This window comes from Ursus arctos, unplaced genomic scaffold (genome assembly GCF_023065955.2).
Source record: "Ursus arctos isolate Adak ecotype North America unplaced genomic scaffold, UrsArc2.0 scaffold_11, whole genome shotgun sequence".
Taxonomy (NCBI): Eukaryota; Metazoa; Chordata; class Mammalia; order Carnivora; family Ursidae; genus Ursus; species Ursus arctos.
In genome coordinates, this window is record NW_026622775.1 from 50,237,247 (window position 1) to 50,253,493 (window position 16,247).

The following is a 16,247-nucleotide window of genomic DNA, read 5'->3' on the forward strand; positions in this document are numbered from 1 at the left end:
TCCAGATGTAAGTGCATCAACATGCAATGGAATTTTTGGGAAATTGACCATCTATTTCTAAAATTTATATGGAAATCCAAAGGATCAACAATAGTCAAGGCAATCTTGAAAATAAAAAGTGAAGGAAATGAAGGATTTAACTACTAAATATTAGGACTTATGAAAAAGCAATGATAATTAAGACAATGTAGCATGGGCACAAGAATAAACAGACCAATGAAACAGAAACAAACCTGTGCGTGTATAGTCACCTGATATATGGAAAGGTAACACTCTAGTGCAGTGAGGGAAGGATATTTTAGGGCTTTTTTTTTTTTTTCACAGTGCTGTACAATCGTGTCAAAACTTGTATCTTGACCCCCAACCTCATACCACACACAATAATCATTTCTAGATGAATTGTGAATCTGTATGTGGAAGATAAAAATATAAAGTTTGCAAAAGAAAACACAGAGAATATCTTCAATAACCTTGGGGAAGGCAAAGATTTTTAAAACATAACACAGAAAGTACTAACTAGAGAGGGAAAACAATGATAAATAGGACTACGTTAAAATGAACACTTCTGTTCATTCAAAGACACTCTTGATAGAGTGAAATCGCAGTCCAAAAAGTGAGAGAAGATATATGAAATACATATAACCAATAAATGTGTGTATACAAAATACACAAAGTACGCATAAAAGTCAACAAGCTAAAGGCAAACAACCTAAAGGCAAAGATCTTGAACAAGTACTTTCACAGGACCAATAAACATATGAAGACGGTCAACTTCATTCATCATTCAGGAAATGCAAATTAAAACCATCATGTAATACCACTTAAACAACAAACTCCCAGAGGACTAAAATAAAGAATATAAACAAAACCAAATGTTGAAGACAACAGGAAGTAACCTGAACTTTCATATTCTGATGTGAGAGTATAAATTAATATAATCACTGTGGAGAGGGTTGCAAGATTTAGCAAACAAAAAAACAGAATAGTGTTTATGGAAAAATATTTGGCAGTATGTGATAAAGGTGAACATATATATACAGTCAGATGACAAAACAGTTACCCCTGATTTATATAATCAATAAAAATAAATTAATGTGAATCCTTTTCTAGGACCCTCTCGAGATGAATGGAGCCACAGAACTTCTGACATGATGTCAAGCTTAGGTTTTATTACAACACATCCGAACAAAATGTGAGACCATCATGGAGCAGAAATTGTGAGCCTTTGCCTCCTGTTGCTAGTGAAAGAATATTTTTTTCTCAGTCCCCGTCTAGATTCCTGTGGACTGCAATGTGCTGCTTCTCCCCATGGTCTACTTATGGTTGGAGTTGCTAGAATTGCCCATTGGGGGAACACATGTTTGGGCATTTTTGAACAAATGTTTGGACTCATCTTTTGCCCTTTTGTAGAGAATAGTTAGAAAATTAAATTTATCAACCTGAGAATTATTGGAGAGGATTCCCCTGCTCCTGGAACATTAATGAAAGCAGCTATTACATTTGAACCTAGTGATCTAGAGGCCTTTTATAACAATTACTTTATGTGGTACCAACAAAGTCTTAATGGAAGACAGGCATTGGGTAGTGAAACTGGAGATTAAGCTTTATGTAGTGTAAAGGAGGCTCTCTTTGTTGAACCAAAGAGAACTGAGTTTACCTAACCCTCTAAAGGATTAAGCACTGTGTGTCAGTCTAAAAAACCTTCTACACAGAAATCTTCCAAATATCACATGAGCGATGTCTATGTGATTTCAAATGCAAGGACTGGCATATTTCAGTTGAAATATCTTTCTTGACCACAGGCTAACATCTTATGTGAATATTTGCCTCTTTCTATCTGAGTTACAGCTAATGTTCTGAGAGCTGAATGATATTCATCAAATAAATCCCACTTGGGATGATATAACTAATGGTGTGCCTTGGAAACCAGGTAATATTTTCATTTTACTTAGTAAATATTCTGCTTATATCTGTACTTTTCATGTGGGAAAGGATTAATAATGTTCAAGACCTTTTCAAGTTTCTCGTTTATTCTAAATCTGGATAATTTCACAAATGCATCTCATGACAGTACTGTTAAAAAAAAAATACGTACTTTAAAGATGTTTAATGTAAACCCAAAGTTCTCACTGTAGAAAACTTGAATAACATTCTTATGCAAAAAGTCCAATAATTTAGTAAGTTGAGAAACCTTTACTTTGCCTTTTTAAAATTAGAGGAACAGGGGCACCTGGGTGGCACAGCGGTTGAGCGTCTGCCTTCGGCTCAGGGCGTGATCCCCACGTTGTGGGATCGAGCCCCACGTCAGGCTCCTCTGCTATGAGCCTGCTTCTTCCTCTCCCACTCCCCCTGCTTGTGTTCCCTCTCTCGCTGGCTATCTCTATCTCTGTCAAATAAATAAATAAAATCTTTTAAAAAAAATAAAATAAAATTAGGGGGACATATTTCAAAGTTATCCACTATAGTCCAAACTAAATATCCTATTATCTACAACATTTTCTGAACCATTTTGGGCAATGATAAATGCTGTTCTCAAAACAGACTTATTCTTACCTAAGTTAATAGTTTTATAGAGCATTTATTATAATACCATATGAAGGAAATATACTGTCAAAATTTTTAAAAAGCTTAGCTCATTTCCTAATTTTTAAATGAATTACTGTTTTTCTTGTGATTGATCTTGGAAGAGGAGAAGGAGAAAAACCCCCACAAATTTATAGTGTGGGCATATGTATACACTCCCACATCACATCATAAATTTAAATTATTAGGATTTTTCACCTCAAAGCTATTTTACTAGGTTTGAGTTACAAAGTAAAGTTCCCAGATTAAATATATTGTTGTTTAAATTTTAAATTCCTCATCATCTGGCAGTAATTTTAATTTGCCATTTGGAAAAAATTCAACTGTATGTTGTGCTGATGTGTTGTACATGTTAATTTTTTACCTTTACCTTTGCCTGTGATCATGTAGGGTGACTGATAAGAATTTGGAAGCAAAAGGAAAAAAACTCATCTTTTTTGTTTTTTTAATGGCATGCCTCTTGTGAGGAGTACAAATTGATATGCCCTAAAATAGGAGTTTAATAAGGAGGGACACTCCTTTTGTCTGCTATAAAAAAATAGTGTATTGTTTAAAGCCCAGTTATCTTTTATTTCTTTAAGTATGAGATGCCATTATAACATGCAATTGATAAATGTCCTAAGAAATTAAAAACTAAATTAAATTCATGTGTTTACCAAAATACTGTATAATAATGTTCATGGGGCACTATTTGTAATAGCCCCAAACTAAAAACGAACCCAGTGTTCATCAATAATTTAAATAGATAAATATACCGTGTTATAGTCATGATTTGGAATGCTATCCAGCAGAGAAATTTAATGAATGCCAAGTACAGGTAACAACATGGAAAGTTCCATAAGCACAATGTTCAGTAAATGAAAGCAGATACAAAATAGTGCACACAGTAATATTCCATTTATGTAAAGTGCAACAACAGCTGGAGGTAATCTATGGAGTTAGGAGTTAAAATAGTGGTTACTTGGAGGAGGAAGGAGGAAACCATGCATGGGAGGGGGCAAGAAAGCGGCTTTGGTAGTGCTCTGCTATAATTCTTCACGCAAGAATGAGTTAGACGAGTGTCTTCACTTTGTAGAAATTCACTGAGCTGTGTGCCTAGGAATTGTGCACTTTTGTGATTGGCTAATATACATCAAAACAGTTTGTTAGTTTTTAAAATAAAAGCACATATGAAAGGATTTAAAGTACATGAAAATAATACCATTTATGTGAGACTGGGTTGAAATATTCTAACATCCTTGCATTGTCCAGAAAGGAAAACTACCAATTAACCAAACCCCTGTATTTCCAATTGACTTGTATAGCTGGTTGAGGTAATGTAATTAATCTCTATTACATATTTGGCTTCCATCTCTTACCTAAAGAGTAGAGGCTATCAGAATAGTTCAGGGAGTTGTATTTAGCCCAGGTGAAAATTTGACATAAAAGTATACTTTTTAGAGTTTTAGGAGTAGATTACTATATATCTCAGTAATTTCCAAAGGATACCTAACTTGGGCCAAGGGGAATTTTTCTATTCTGCTGTCAGACCTTTGTACAGAAATGGAGCTTTTAAGTAAATAATCAAGCCGAGAAAGACAATTATCATATCGTTTCACTCATATGTGGAACATAAGGAATAGCGCAGAGGACCGCAGGGGAAGGGAGAGAAAACTGAATGGGAAGAAATCAGAGAGGGAGACAAACCATTTGAGACTCTGGACTCCAGGAAACAAATTGAGGGTTGCACAAGGGAGGGGGGTGGGGGGATGGGGTAACTGGGTGATGAGTATTAAGGAGGGCACGTGTTGTGATGAGCACAGGTGTTATACACAACTAACGAATCATTGAACACTGCATCAAAAACTAATGATGTACTATATGCTGGCTAACTGAACATAATAAAAAAATAAATATGAATTTAAAAAAATTAAAAAAGAAATGGAGCTTTAACACTTCAGTGATGCCATAAGAATAGAGCAGCAGCCCCAGTTCTGAAGAGTCAGATATCCATAAGGCCAAGAGACAAAAAGACATCAGCTTAGCAACATCTAGGTACCAAGGGAAGTTTACGTTAGTGTTTCTTAGATGTACAGATGATCCAGTCTCCTGAACCGATGGGAAAGCTCTGGTATACATGTATTGGCTTGACCCGGGCCTTGCTGGCAGAATAAATTTGTGCTTCCTTCCATCTCTTTCATATCTCCCCAGAAATGGGTCACACTGGTAAAGATGCGATCACACAGTTGCTATTTGTTATATTTTATTTTTTATAAAATTAGTATTTATATTGAATAAAATATCTACTTAAATCAGAAACATAATTCAGAGAGGAAAATCAAACATAAATGAGATAAAGAGGTATAATCAGGTTTAGAAACGAGTTTTAGAAACAAAACCAGTGACATTCTCTTTCTGGAGAGTAAGTTTCCTCATCTGAGAGAATGGGGATAATAATAAAATACATATTTCAAGATTATCGTGAGAATTATATGAAATACATAACTTTAAAGTCAGACTCCGTGACATACTAGCTATGTGACCTTGGGCAGGTTATGGACCCATAATCTCTCTGCTCTTTAGCTTTCTCATCCATGAAATAAGAATATAGTAATGTTTATCATTCATGTAGTAATTTTCTTTTAAACGTATTAGTATCAATAGTATGCTGTACACACATGTGAATGTATATGTCTGCACATATGTGTGTCCATTTATTTTCACCTGCATGCATGGGATGCTTAGTTTGCTTTTGAGGCACACTAATCCGTAACCTATGCCACAATGAGTTTGTTAATAACATGTGGTTGTAAACATAATTTTTCACTGCTGAAATACATCATATTTATGACAATGGGTTTGACTAGATAATTTATGCATATTGCTCTCCCTTTGAAGGTGCGAGATATGAGAATTTGGAAAACTTAGCAGTCTATCTTTTGGAGGAATAAGACTCCAGGTCTAGAGCTCTATGTGGTCCTGTGTCTTCAACTCCACAGAGTACTTCTGACCCAAGTAAATGACTGGCTATTTCTCCCTTTGGAGTATAATCGGTTCTAGAGCTGATAATCAGTATACTTTCAGTATAGTCCTCCTGGCAGGATATCTTCTGATTAGATCAGCATTCATTCTTAGCAGCAGGCGCCCAGGCCATGCTGGCTGTTAAATATTTAGAACTTCACTCTTACCCATGCCCAGCTTGGAGCAAACATTTATCCACAGGGCTTGTAAAACTGCTTAACAATAAAGAGGGAGACTTCATTAAACTTATAATAACACATTGCATGACCGCTTTTTTGCCTTCTTACAAATAAATGTGTATTTGTTAGATTTTGGCTTAACAGCTTGCATTTATCTCAATTTATGACATAGTGATAAGGTTGTCTAAATTTCAGAATACTTGCGCATGTGAAATAAAGATACATGTACAAAACTGCATCAGCTTTAACCACTTTCCAAACTCTGGAAACACAGCCTTCTAGCCAAGTAAGAGCCACATCTCCTCTCACCTCTTTTCTGGACTAAAACTCTAGCTAGCAAGTTGAAGAGGTGGGGAGAGAGGAAAGTGTATAGGAAACCAACCAAAGACAACACACCCTTCCCTGAAGGTGGGCATCTGCTAACTACAGCCTTGGGTGAAGTGAAGCAAAAAAAAAAAAAAAAACTGAATTAAGATGAATATATTTTAATCCATTAAATCCGGATTGGATTTTTATGATTGAAAATAACTATAGTAAGGTAAGAAAAAATAAAATCAGATGAAAACAGAGAGGGACACAAACCATAAGAGACTCTTAACTGTAGGAGACAAACTGAGGGTTGCTGGAGGGGAGATGGGTGAGGGGATGGGGTAATTGGGTGACGGGCATTAAGGAGGGCATGTGATGTAATGAGTACTGGGTATTGCATGCAACTGATGACTCACTAAATTCTACTCTTGAAACTAATAATATACTATGTGCTAATTAAATTGAATTTAAATTTTAAAAAGAAAAGAAAATAATTATAGGATTATTACTTAAGTGTGAACCGGGATGTCATGGGATCTGCCCAACTTTCCACTCAGAGAGACAGTAAATTTACCTGCACTCAATATTTTTTAAAGGGATAGAGGAAAACAAAAATAAAATTTTGTTTTAATTTCCTTATAAATCCTTTTTATTTAATGTGTTTGATACAAAAATATTTCGATATTATATTAAATTTATATAAAAATATTAAGAATTATGTTTCTTCTTCTCATAACTGGTTTGATTGAGGTGACTTGACTCGTGTATATAATCATAAAATGGTTTTATTTTTTCATTAACTATCATCTGTATTCTTTTGAAACTCCCTTTATCTCTTTCCACTATATATAAGCAACTTTAATGTTGTCTCTAACTAATTTCATAACACTTTCAGTCATTTTCAGTTATTTTTAAAAATTTATTCGAGAGAGAGAGTGCACAAATGGGGGGAGGGGTAGAGGAAGAGAGAGAGGAGAAGCAGACTCCCCACTGAGTGCCCAATGTGGAACTCCATCTCATGACCCCCGAGATCATGACCTCAGCCAAAACCAAGAGTCAGACGCTTAACCGACTGAGCCACCCAGGTGTCCTTCATTTTCAACTGTTAAAACAGCTTCCCTCCTATCATGATAATGTTCCAGGACCTCCTTTATATATCGTGGTAGTAATGGCCACCAATATTTCTCAGCCCCCCAAACCGGACCATCTCTGATTGGGCCCTGGAGAATGTAGTAATTCTGGTACAGATCAGTAAACTTGGGGATAACTAAATATCAGTCAGTACCTCTCATATTATCGTATTACACCTTAAAAATCAGAAACATTAAGTCTTTCACTTTTTCTTTAAAAAATATTTTTTTCCCCCAAACAGTACCCTCAATTGAACTCCCAGGTGCTTAAGAGCCATTGATATATTTAAATAAAATAAAATAAAAATTTAACCTCCCGATTTCTTCTTTTACTATCTGTAAGAGTCATAGAGGTCAGAGAACGACCTGAAAGCCATCTGAATGAACAGTGTCACTCTCGGATAGCTGCCGGCCAGGTTTGCTGGCACACCCATAAACAACACAGCTGCTGACAGTCCCAACTGTCCCTGGAGCGTTATTGGGCTCTCTTGATAATCTAAAAGACCTTTTTCGAGGCAAATCAAGGGGTAGAAGACCAGAGTTAAAGCAATGATCATGGTGTTTGTCCAAATCAACACTGCCATCTTCACAAGCTTTGTCAGTAAGGTGAGCATCATTTAGGATGATTGTCTACTAAGATTTCCACGGAGATTTAAAAGATCTCTGGACAAATCCAAAGCTAGAAAACATTCAATAACAAAACTGGATTTGATTCCATCTTATCTGAAAAGCTGTAGACATGAGATAAGGAGTTTCATCTCCTGTATCTTCTCTCTAGAGCTGATAGCCACTGATTGATGCTTCGTGGGACAGAACCTTTACAGGAAAAGTTCATAAAGGCTTCCCTGCCTTCCTACAAAAAATATTTCTGGTGGTCTCTGAGATCCCATTAGTCATTATAAAAAAAAAAAAAACATAAAAAGAAAAAAGATCTCTTGTCATTACTAAAGGTGTATTTATGCATGTATGGTTGAAAACAGATAATTTTGCACCCGACAGTCACGTCTAAGTCACAAAAGCTGAAGCTCTTCCCCTGTATGTGCAAATTAGGACAAGTAATTTTGTATTAGTAAATTTGTTTTACTGTGTGTCTGAATCAGTATTAACTCTAAGCTTTGAAAAATTTAAGGATGGAGACTATTACTCAGTAGCACCCTGCTCATAGATAGATGTGATATTTGATGGATGTTACTAGATGGGAATGACTGTATGGAAGACCTGCAGTTATAGATCGTGTGCTAGATGTACAATTAAACGGATTTTTTTTTTTTCGGTGAGATAAGTGAGGTAATTCTTCTCTTATTTCTAGTTTTTAAATTTCTACAGTGATCCTATAGCAACTGTTTTTATTTTTACAAAATAATTTTTATATCTTATGCAATAAACAGAGCAATTACCATGATCAGTTTTCAAAAGAAGAAACCAGAAGCAGCTCAAAGAACAAAGGTACTAGTAGAATGAGCAGGCCCTGGTTTCTCTGATTCCCAGGTTAGTGGTTTTTTTTTTGGGTCTCTACCATACCTTCTAGAACAATTCCGGAGACAAATTGGTTATGCCTCCAAAGAACTTAATGAGGATACTTAATGAAAATAGAAATACAGAACTAATTACCTGATATACCAGAGTAATTTTAAAGATTTACTTATTTTAGAGAGAGAGAAAGTGTGAGGGAGTGGGGTGCAGAGGGAGATGGAAAGGATCTCAAGCAGACTTCCTGCTGAGTGCGGAGCCCTGAGGCCGGGCTGGATCTCACAACCCTGAGATCTGGACCTGATCCAAAATCAAGAGTAGGATGCTTAACTGACTGAGCCACCCAGGTACCCCTAATATACCAGAGTAATTTTAAATTTAGTTTTGGACCTCAGGTCTACCTTTAATTTGCCTGTTACTTTTTTCCTTGTATTCCGGCCAAATAATTTATGCTCTCACAGCTAAAAGGAAGGAGTCTGATTAAGAGATGGCTTTTCAGCCCTCACATTTTTCTATTTAATTTACCTCCAGCCTAGACCTTTTTCTAGGATTTCTGTTGGGGGACATGCCTCTTTCTGCTTATGGTCTAGATAGAATATCAAGGAGAAACGAAATCACACATCCATGGAACAAACTAAATAAAGCTGCTGGTTTTTAAACGTTTTATTACATCGATGTTAGTATCCTTAGATGAATATAATCAGATTAGCAATGTTTTGGTCACTGAGAAAATGAAAGATTTCTGAAAACTCACAGAACAGTGTAGCATGCGGACTAGAACTAGTTATGCTTTCATCTCTTTATGGAACAGTCATCGCAAGCAGTACAGTACATCATAAGAGCATTTACTGCTGCGTTACAGCTTCTAAACTGCAGAGGAGAGATGAGGCAGACATCAGAGGAAATTTCAAGGCAATTGCAGTCAAACATTATCCAGGAAGCTGCAGGTAGGACACCATTACATGAAAGCTCGAACTTGCTTCAAAACCTGGCCTATTGAAGTATACAATTAAATTCACGTTTTTTTAACTTAAAAGGAAATTATGCACATTTAAGAAACTGTTATCTCTATGTTGATTCCCAATCCAGTTATTTGTAGTCTTACAGAAAACTTTGTATTAGGTGGTTGTTTGGTTTGTTATTTTGTGACTGAAAATGTTATAATTTACTTTCAATAAACAATGGGAGTGACATCTGTATATACAGTGACAGTTTAACGGAAAGGTAGTCAACTTGAAATTTTGAATTAGGAATGAAGAAAGGTGTTGCTTAAAAAAAAAAAAGCACTATGCTATAGATATAAATGCTGGTTTAGTAACAACCATGAATGTAATAATAGAAAGATGCCAGTGTTTTAAGATCAAAGCCAGACAACAGACTAACTCTAAGAAATCAGCTATTTTAGCTCATTAAAGTATTTTTCACAGCTGCTATGATGTGTCTGGCACTGATTCCAGATTTATCCAGCAATTCAGTAGGTTTCCCACACAGAGGCACTTCTGACACTGCTAGCTGATGAACAATGATGTCAGGCTCCCCAGAGACGGCCGCACATACAGCTTCGCCAATGCCACCTTCCCGGTAGTGATCCTCCACTGTGATAACCTGGCCACCTGTAGCTTTTGCACTGGAGATGATGTTGGCAGCATCCAGGGGTTTAATGGTAAATGGGTCAATGACACGGATAGAAATACCTTGTTGAGAAAGACTGTCAGCAGCTGCTAAGGCTTCATGCAGTGTAACTCCAGCTCCAATAACTGTGACTTTGTCATTGACACTCTGGCGGATGACCTTGGCCTGTCCAATCTCAAAATTTTCTTGTGGGGTATAAATAACTGCAGTTTCTGGTTGGCTGGTCCGAATGAAACACATTCCTTTGGTATCGGCAGCCAGATAAACAGCATACTCTGTTGAGATAGCATCACTTGGATAGAAAACAGTACAATTGGGAATGCTTCGGAACATGGCTAGGTCCTCCAGGGCCACCTGGGAGGGTCCATCTTCACCAGTGGATACCCCACAGTGGGAACCAATAAAATTGATATTGGTTTGAGATATGGCTCCCATCCGTATCTGATCGAATGCTCGGGTCAAAAAGGCAGCGAAGGTGCTAACAAAAGCAATGGTTCGACCACGTGTGGCACAGCCTAGTGCCACACTCACCATGTTTTGCTCAGCAATAAAACACTCAATAAAACGGTCAGGGTGTTCTTCATTGAATATCTCAGAAAAGGTGGAGTTCTTTGTGTCACCAGCCAAGACAATAACTCTTTCATTTGCGTGGCCCAGTTTAGCCAAAGCCAAACCATATGCTTTCCTAGTAGCTATCCTGTCTCCAACTACATAATCAGGCAGACAGGTCATTTTCATATTCCTGATGCTGATTTGAGGTGAATCTTCAATGGGAGGTTTTGGTGTGAGATTCCTGTTGCCCTGTATCTGACTCTCAATTAATTTGATGATTGCATCCACTCTGTCTTTTGGCATCGGCTTTCCATGCCAATGTTCTGCATTCTCAATATTTGGAATACCTCGACCCTTGAAGGTCTTCGCAATGATGGCAGTGGGCTTGTTCTTCACTTGAGCTGCTTGCCAAAACGCTTGGCATAATGCCTCCACATCATGGCCATCCACCAAGTAGGTATTCCACCCAAAGGCTTCACAGCGATTCTGATAGATGTCTGTGCAGTGCTCAAGAGGCGTGACTCCACTTTGTCCCAAGCGGTTCACGTCGAAGACGGCCACCAGATTGTCCAAACTGTAGTGAGAAGCGAAGGCCAGAGCCTCCCAAACAGAGCCTTCTGAGGATTCGCCATCCCCCAGGAGGCAGAACACCCGGTAGCTGGCCTTGTCAAAATACTTGCCAGTGTACGCCATTCCACACGCGGCACCTAATCCTTGCCCAAGTGATCCTGTTGCCACGTCAACAAATGGCAGCCTTGGGGTGGGATGTCCCTCCAAGTCACAGTGAATTTTCCTCAAGCTCAGCAAGTCGGATTCGCCGATGTTGCCCACCTCTGCCCAGGCAGCATAGAGGACTGGAGCAGCATGGCCCTTGGAGAGGATGAATCGGTCATTGTCGGGGTGTTCCGGGTCCGTCCGTTTATACCTCATGGTGTGGAAGAAGAGCACGGACATGATCTCAGCGGCGCTGCAGCACGAAGTGGGGTGGCCGGAGCTGGATGCACACGTGGCCCTGATGGAATGGATTCGCAGGCGGTTGGCCACGTCCCGCAGCACCTGCACGGTGTTCGCGTCGGGCTTGGAGTCGTCTGCCATGATTGCTCTCTCGCTGGTTTCCTCGGAGCAGAACCCGCCGAGGCACCCCTTCGCGGTTCCGTTGTGTGACCACCACACCCTGGTCCAGCCTCCTCCAAGAAACGAGCGCTGCCAACGGCCGGTGCGCCTCGAGAGGCTTCGTTGTGGCACTCGGGACCCAGTGCGAGACTCGGAGGTCGCAGCGCGCCTCTTCTCCTGCCGCGCGCCTCTTCTCCTGCCGCGCGCCTCTTCTCCTGCCGCGCGCCTCTTCTCCTGCCGCGCGCCTCTTCTCCTGCCGCGCACCGCCGTGTCCTTCCGCACCCAATAGAATGGATTTTTTTATATCAATTTTGTCACTTGCATGTTCAACGTAATTAAAAATAATTAAATTTCTTTACACCTTCCCTCATGTTATAAATCCCAAAGGGGTCATTCTTAGTTCCATGTATTATAGGAAGCTATTTATGAGGTTGCACTTTTCTTTTAATGCAGTCAGCATATATCCAAGACTTCTTCCCTGCTTTAGAGCTGAATGTTAATAGAAATGACCCAAAGTCGCTTTCGATCTAACCAATATGGTACCACTATGCCAACAAAGACTTTCTCAGAGCAACTGAGAATTCTGGCTCTGGCTCACAGACAGAAGTAAATGCCTTACTTGACCAAAACTTGCAGGAAGAACAAACCTAAACCCACTCAATGGTAGAGTATCTAGTAAGTACTGCAATTTTCCCAGTAGACCCTGAAATACTATAACTGTTACTATGAGTAATTTTTAATACAAAACTAATTTACTTACATTGGTTATAAAACTAAATGTGTGACATTGACCTCTTCTAGAAGATAAGGGTCATTGCGTGTCATCAGAAAAAAAATCGACAGTATATTCTTTTTCATGTTGCGATGGTAAGCATCTTGATTTTTAAGCAAGAGTACTAAACACTGACTTGTCATCAAAATCATGACATAGGGAACAACAACGATAACAAAATAATGTGTGGGTTCCACCCTAAAATGAGTAATTTGAATTATGGGAGTAGAGTCAGGGAAGCTGCATGTTTTTCAATGCACCTGTTGATTCTAATATTTAGTCGAAGTTAAGAACACATAAATTGCAGATAGACTTAAGACTGGTGGTTCTTAATATTGGTTGTAGTTTAGAATCATCTGGGGATTTTTTTAAAAATCTCATGTCCAGGCTGCATTTCGAACAAATTAAATCAGAGTTTCTGGGTGATGGGTAGAGTTATCACCAATTTTAAAAGCTTCCTAAATCATTTCAATATTCAATCAGGCTGTACACAACTAACTCAGTGTGCTCTTGCTACCTTTCATATTCTCTTACATTCCATCTCAGAAAAATATTTTAAATATTATTTGCCATTTGAACTAATTCTACCATTTTAATTTTTAAGGATACATATTAGAGTAAACCATCATGGTATGACATTAACTAGATCTTAAGATTTGCTGAAGGAATGTTGGAGTTGGAAAAGTCCTTAGGGTCATCTTGGATTCATTGCTCCCCATGCTCTTTGCAAATTAATGTTTGTTTATCTTTTTTAGACAAATAAAGGAAGAGAAAATAAAAACATTTGATTAGGACTGAGAGTAAATATGGGAAGTAGAGAAAAAAGTATTCACAGCATCATGATAGCATGCTGCTAGGGGCTGACAGAAAAGCAGTTAATATAAACAAAGGTAGCTCACCATTATTTTGGCTGTGGAGAGCTCTAATAAATCCAAATAATTGGTAAACAACATAGCATAAAAATGATCTATGGGGCAGCGTTCACATGAAAAAAAGCATGGGAGATTTAGGAACTACTTAACATTTCAAGTTCCCCTATTTTTCCATTCTTTTAAAGTATTGCACAACTATTTCCCAAAGTATTAAATAGAAAGTTATTAGTGTAGGTCAATTTTGTTAAGAAAAGACTGTCATCTTGGAGATTTAATACCCTAAATAGTGGATTTCCCCTTGTCATTCAGTGAGACTGTGTGGATTTTTTATACAATGTAGAAAAAAATAATATTTTATAAATTTATCTGTAAAACATTTAAAAATGTTCTGAGATTTTTTTTTAAAGGGAAGTCTGGAAAGTTACATATAAATCATTAGTATTTTCTTTAAGCATGTAATCCTTTGAATATATTCTAAAATATTCAATTGAAAATAACCATATAAATATAAAATATACATAATTTGATTATGCAAAATCACCCGATGTGGTTGTGAACACAATTTAGTCAAATAAATCAAAGAAATGATACCACATTCTATTTTCTCCAGTGAGAAGAGGCTATTACTTACTGACAAAAGGCCTGCCAAAAAATTTTAAGCCAATGTGTTAAAAATTTAGTCATCTTGGAAAAGTTCCATCGCTCATTTTAGAGGTCATTTTGGAAGTTTTCTGCAAAATAGGAAGAAATTATGTATTAATTTTGGCTTATTCACACAAAGTAGGGATTGGCAAACTCAAGTGCCTAATGGGCCAGGAGGTACCAGAAATAGTACACGAACGTCAAGTGTAAAATAAGAGGACTGGAGTGGTTTATGACAAACTGGAGAATATAAGCCCACCTGAAGACATCGAAAATTGAAAAAATTGTGAACATTTTGTTGGACAAAAATACCACAGAAACCAAAAAACCTATCTTCAGGCTGCTGATTTTGACCCCGGATTTAAAGTCTGTTAAAAATAAATTAAATGTATTGTTTTGTCTTTGTTTAAATTTTCCACCACAACTTTTCTCTCAGGGCATGGAAAAGTATTTGTGGTAGTGTGTACTTCCAGTGAAAATAAAACCTAGCAGGATCGCTCATAAAAATAGCCGTGGAAGTAAAATGTAAATGCAGAAACTGGTGCAACTTCTACTGGACTATAGTAGAGAAAAATAAGACACACATACAGATTACTGATCACTTAAGAGGGCTACACTGATTTGTGAAAACACACATTTTTGCTACATGAGAGTGAGTTATTATTTAGAGGTTAGAAACATTGAAGTTTCACTTATATCCTACCAGAACTGTTGAATTTTGTTAAAATGGAATTATATAAAAGAAAGACAAACATGCTGACTGCATCTTTTTTCTTCCGTTGTTTGAATTTGGTTAGTGTAGTAGGTTGGCTCTGGAGCAAGTGAGAGTAATATTCTTGTGTTAAGGCAGGAAAGATTCTTGGTGCTCTACTTTCTTGAATTATTGCTTTGAAAATTATGACAGATACTATTTTTGCCTATCATACTTTTCCCATAGTTTAAAGAGTTCTTATGGGGGGGGGCAGGCAGTAACATTTAGGAAAGTAAATATGAAGTGCTTCTTAGATGAATAAATTTTGGGACTTTATCATACAGCATAGTGATTATAGTTAACAACACTGTGTTTTGGTGCACCTGGGTGGCTCAGTCGGTTAAACAACTGCCTTCCGCTCAGGTCATGATCCCAGGGTCCTGGGATTGAGTCCCTCACTGGGATCCTTGCTCAGCGGGAAGACTGCTTCTCCCTCTGCCTGCAGCTCCCCTTGCTTGCTTGTACTTTTGTTCTCTTTCTGGCAAATAAATAGAATCTTAAAAACAAAACACTGCATTTTATATTGAAACTTGCTAAGAGAGTAGATTTTATTTATTTATTTATTTTTATTTAAATATTTTATTTATTCATTTATTTATTTGACAGAGAGAGCGAGAGAGCACAAGAAGAGGGAACAGCAGAGGGAGAGGGAGAGGGAGGGGGAGAGGGAGAAGCAACGAGGGGCTTGATCCCAGGACCCTGGGATCATGACCTGAGCCAAAGGCAGACGCTTAATGATCTGAGACACCCAGGTGTCCCAAGAGAGTAGATTTTAAAAGTTTTCACCACACAGAAAAATATAGGTGCAGTGAAAGATAGGTTAACTAATCTTACTGTGCTAATAATTTCACATTATATACAGTGTATTAAATTATTACATTGTATAATTTACACTTAACTTAAACTTACCCAATTTTATTTGTCAATTATATCTCAATAAAGCTGGGGAAAAAATGAAGTTCTTCTCTGCTAAGCCTATTAGCTGTCTGTTTTCCAATCTATGAAAACTTGTATAGTTTGCCTTGTATGTTTTGTCTAGTGTTCTAGTTGTTTACAGCTAGAGGGTCTCATTCTAGTTACTCTATCATAGCCTTGACAGGTATTTGAATGTGTTTTGATTGTTAATACCTTACATGGGGCAGATACTCTCCAGATAACTACAACCCAAACTACACCGTTCTCTATTGTCTTTCACATAGTGACATTACCACTCTGACCCCAAAGACTTTGGAGTTTGAAATT

At 37.7% G+C, this 16,247-nt stretch overlaps 1 protein-coding gene and 1 pseudogene across 1 annotated transcript; one reads left to right on the forward strand and one right to left on the reverse strand.

The window, feature by feature from the left end:
• Positions 1 to 1,091: 1,091 nt before the first annotated feature.
• Positions 1,092 to 1,601, forward strand: LOC113255450 (uncharacterized protein C3orf38-like; annotated as a pseudogene).
• Positions 1,602 to 10,072: 8,471 nt separating this feature from the next.
• Positions 10,073 to 11,938, reverse strand: TKTL2 (transketolase like 2). The gene is made up of 2 exons (XM_026499097.4): positions 11,727 to 11,938; positions 10,073 to 11,612 (listed from the first exon to the last, which is right to left on the reverse strand). The coding sequence occupies exons 1-2, from the start codon at positions 11,807 to 11,809 to the stop codon at positions 10,073 to 10,075; spliced, it is 1,623 nt and encodes a 540-aa protein (XP_026354882.3). The 5' UTR covers positions 11,810 to 11,938.
• Positions 11,939 to 16,247: the final 4,309 nt, after the last annotated feature.

Excerpts from the sequence above, each read along its gene's own strand:
- TKTL2 (XM_026499097.4), bottom strand. The coding sequence starts at position 11,809 with ATGTCCGTGCTCTTCTTCCACACCATGAGGTATAAACGGACGGACCCG. Across the intron at positions 11,613-11,726 it reads GACCGATTCATCCTCTCCAA|AAGGCTGCCATTTGTTGACG; the intron begins GGGCCATGCTGC and ends ACATCCCACCCC.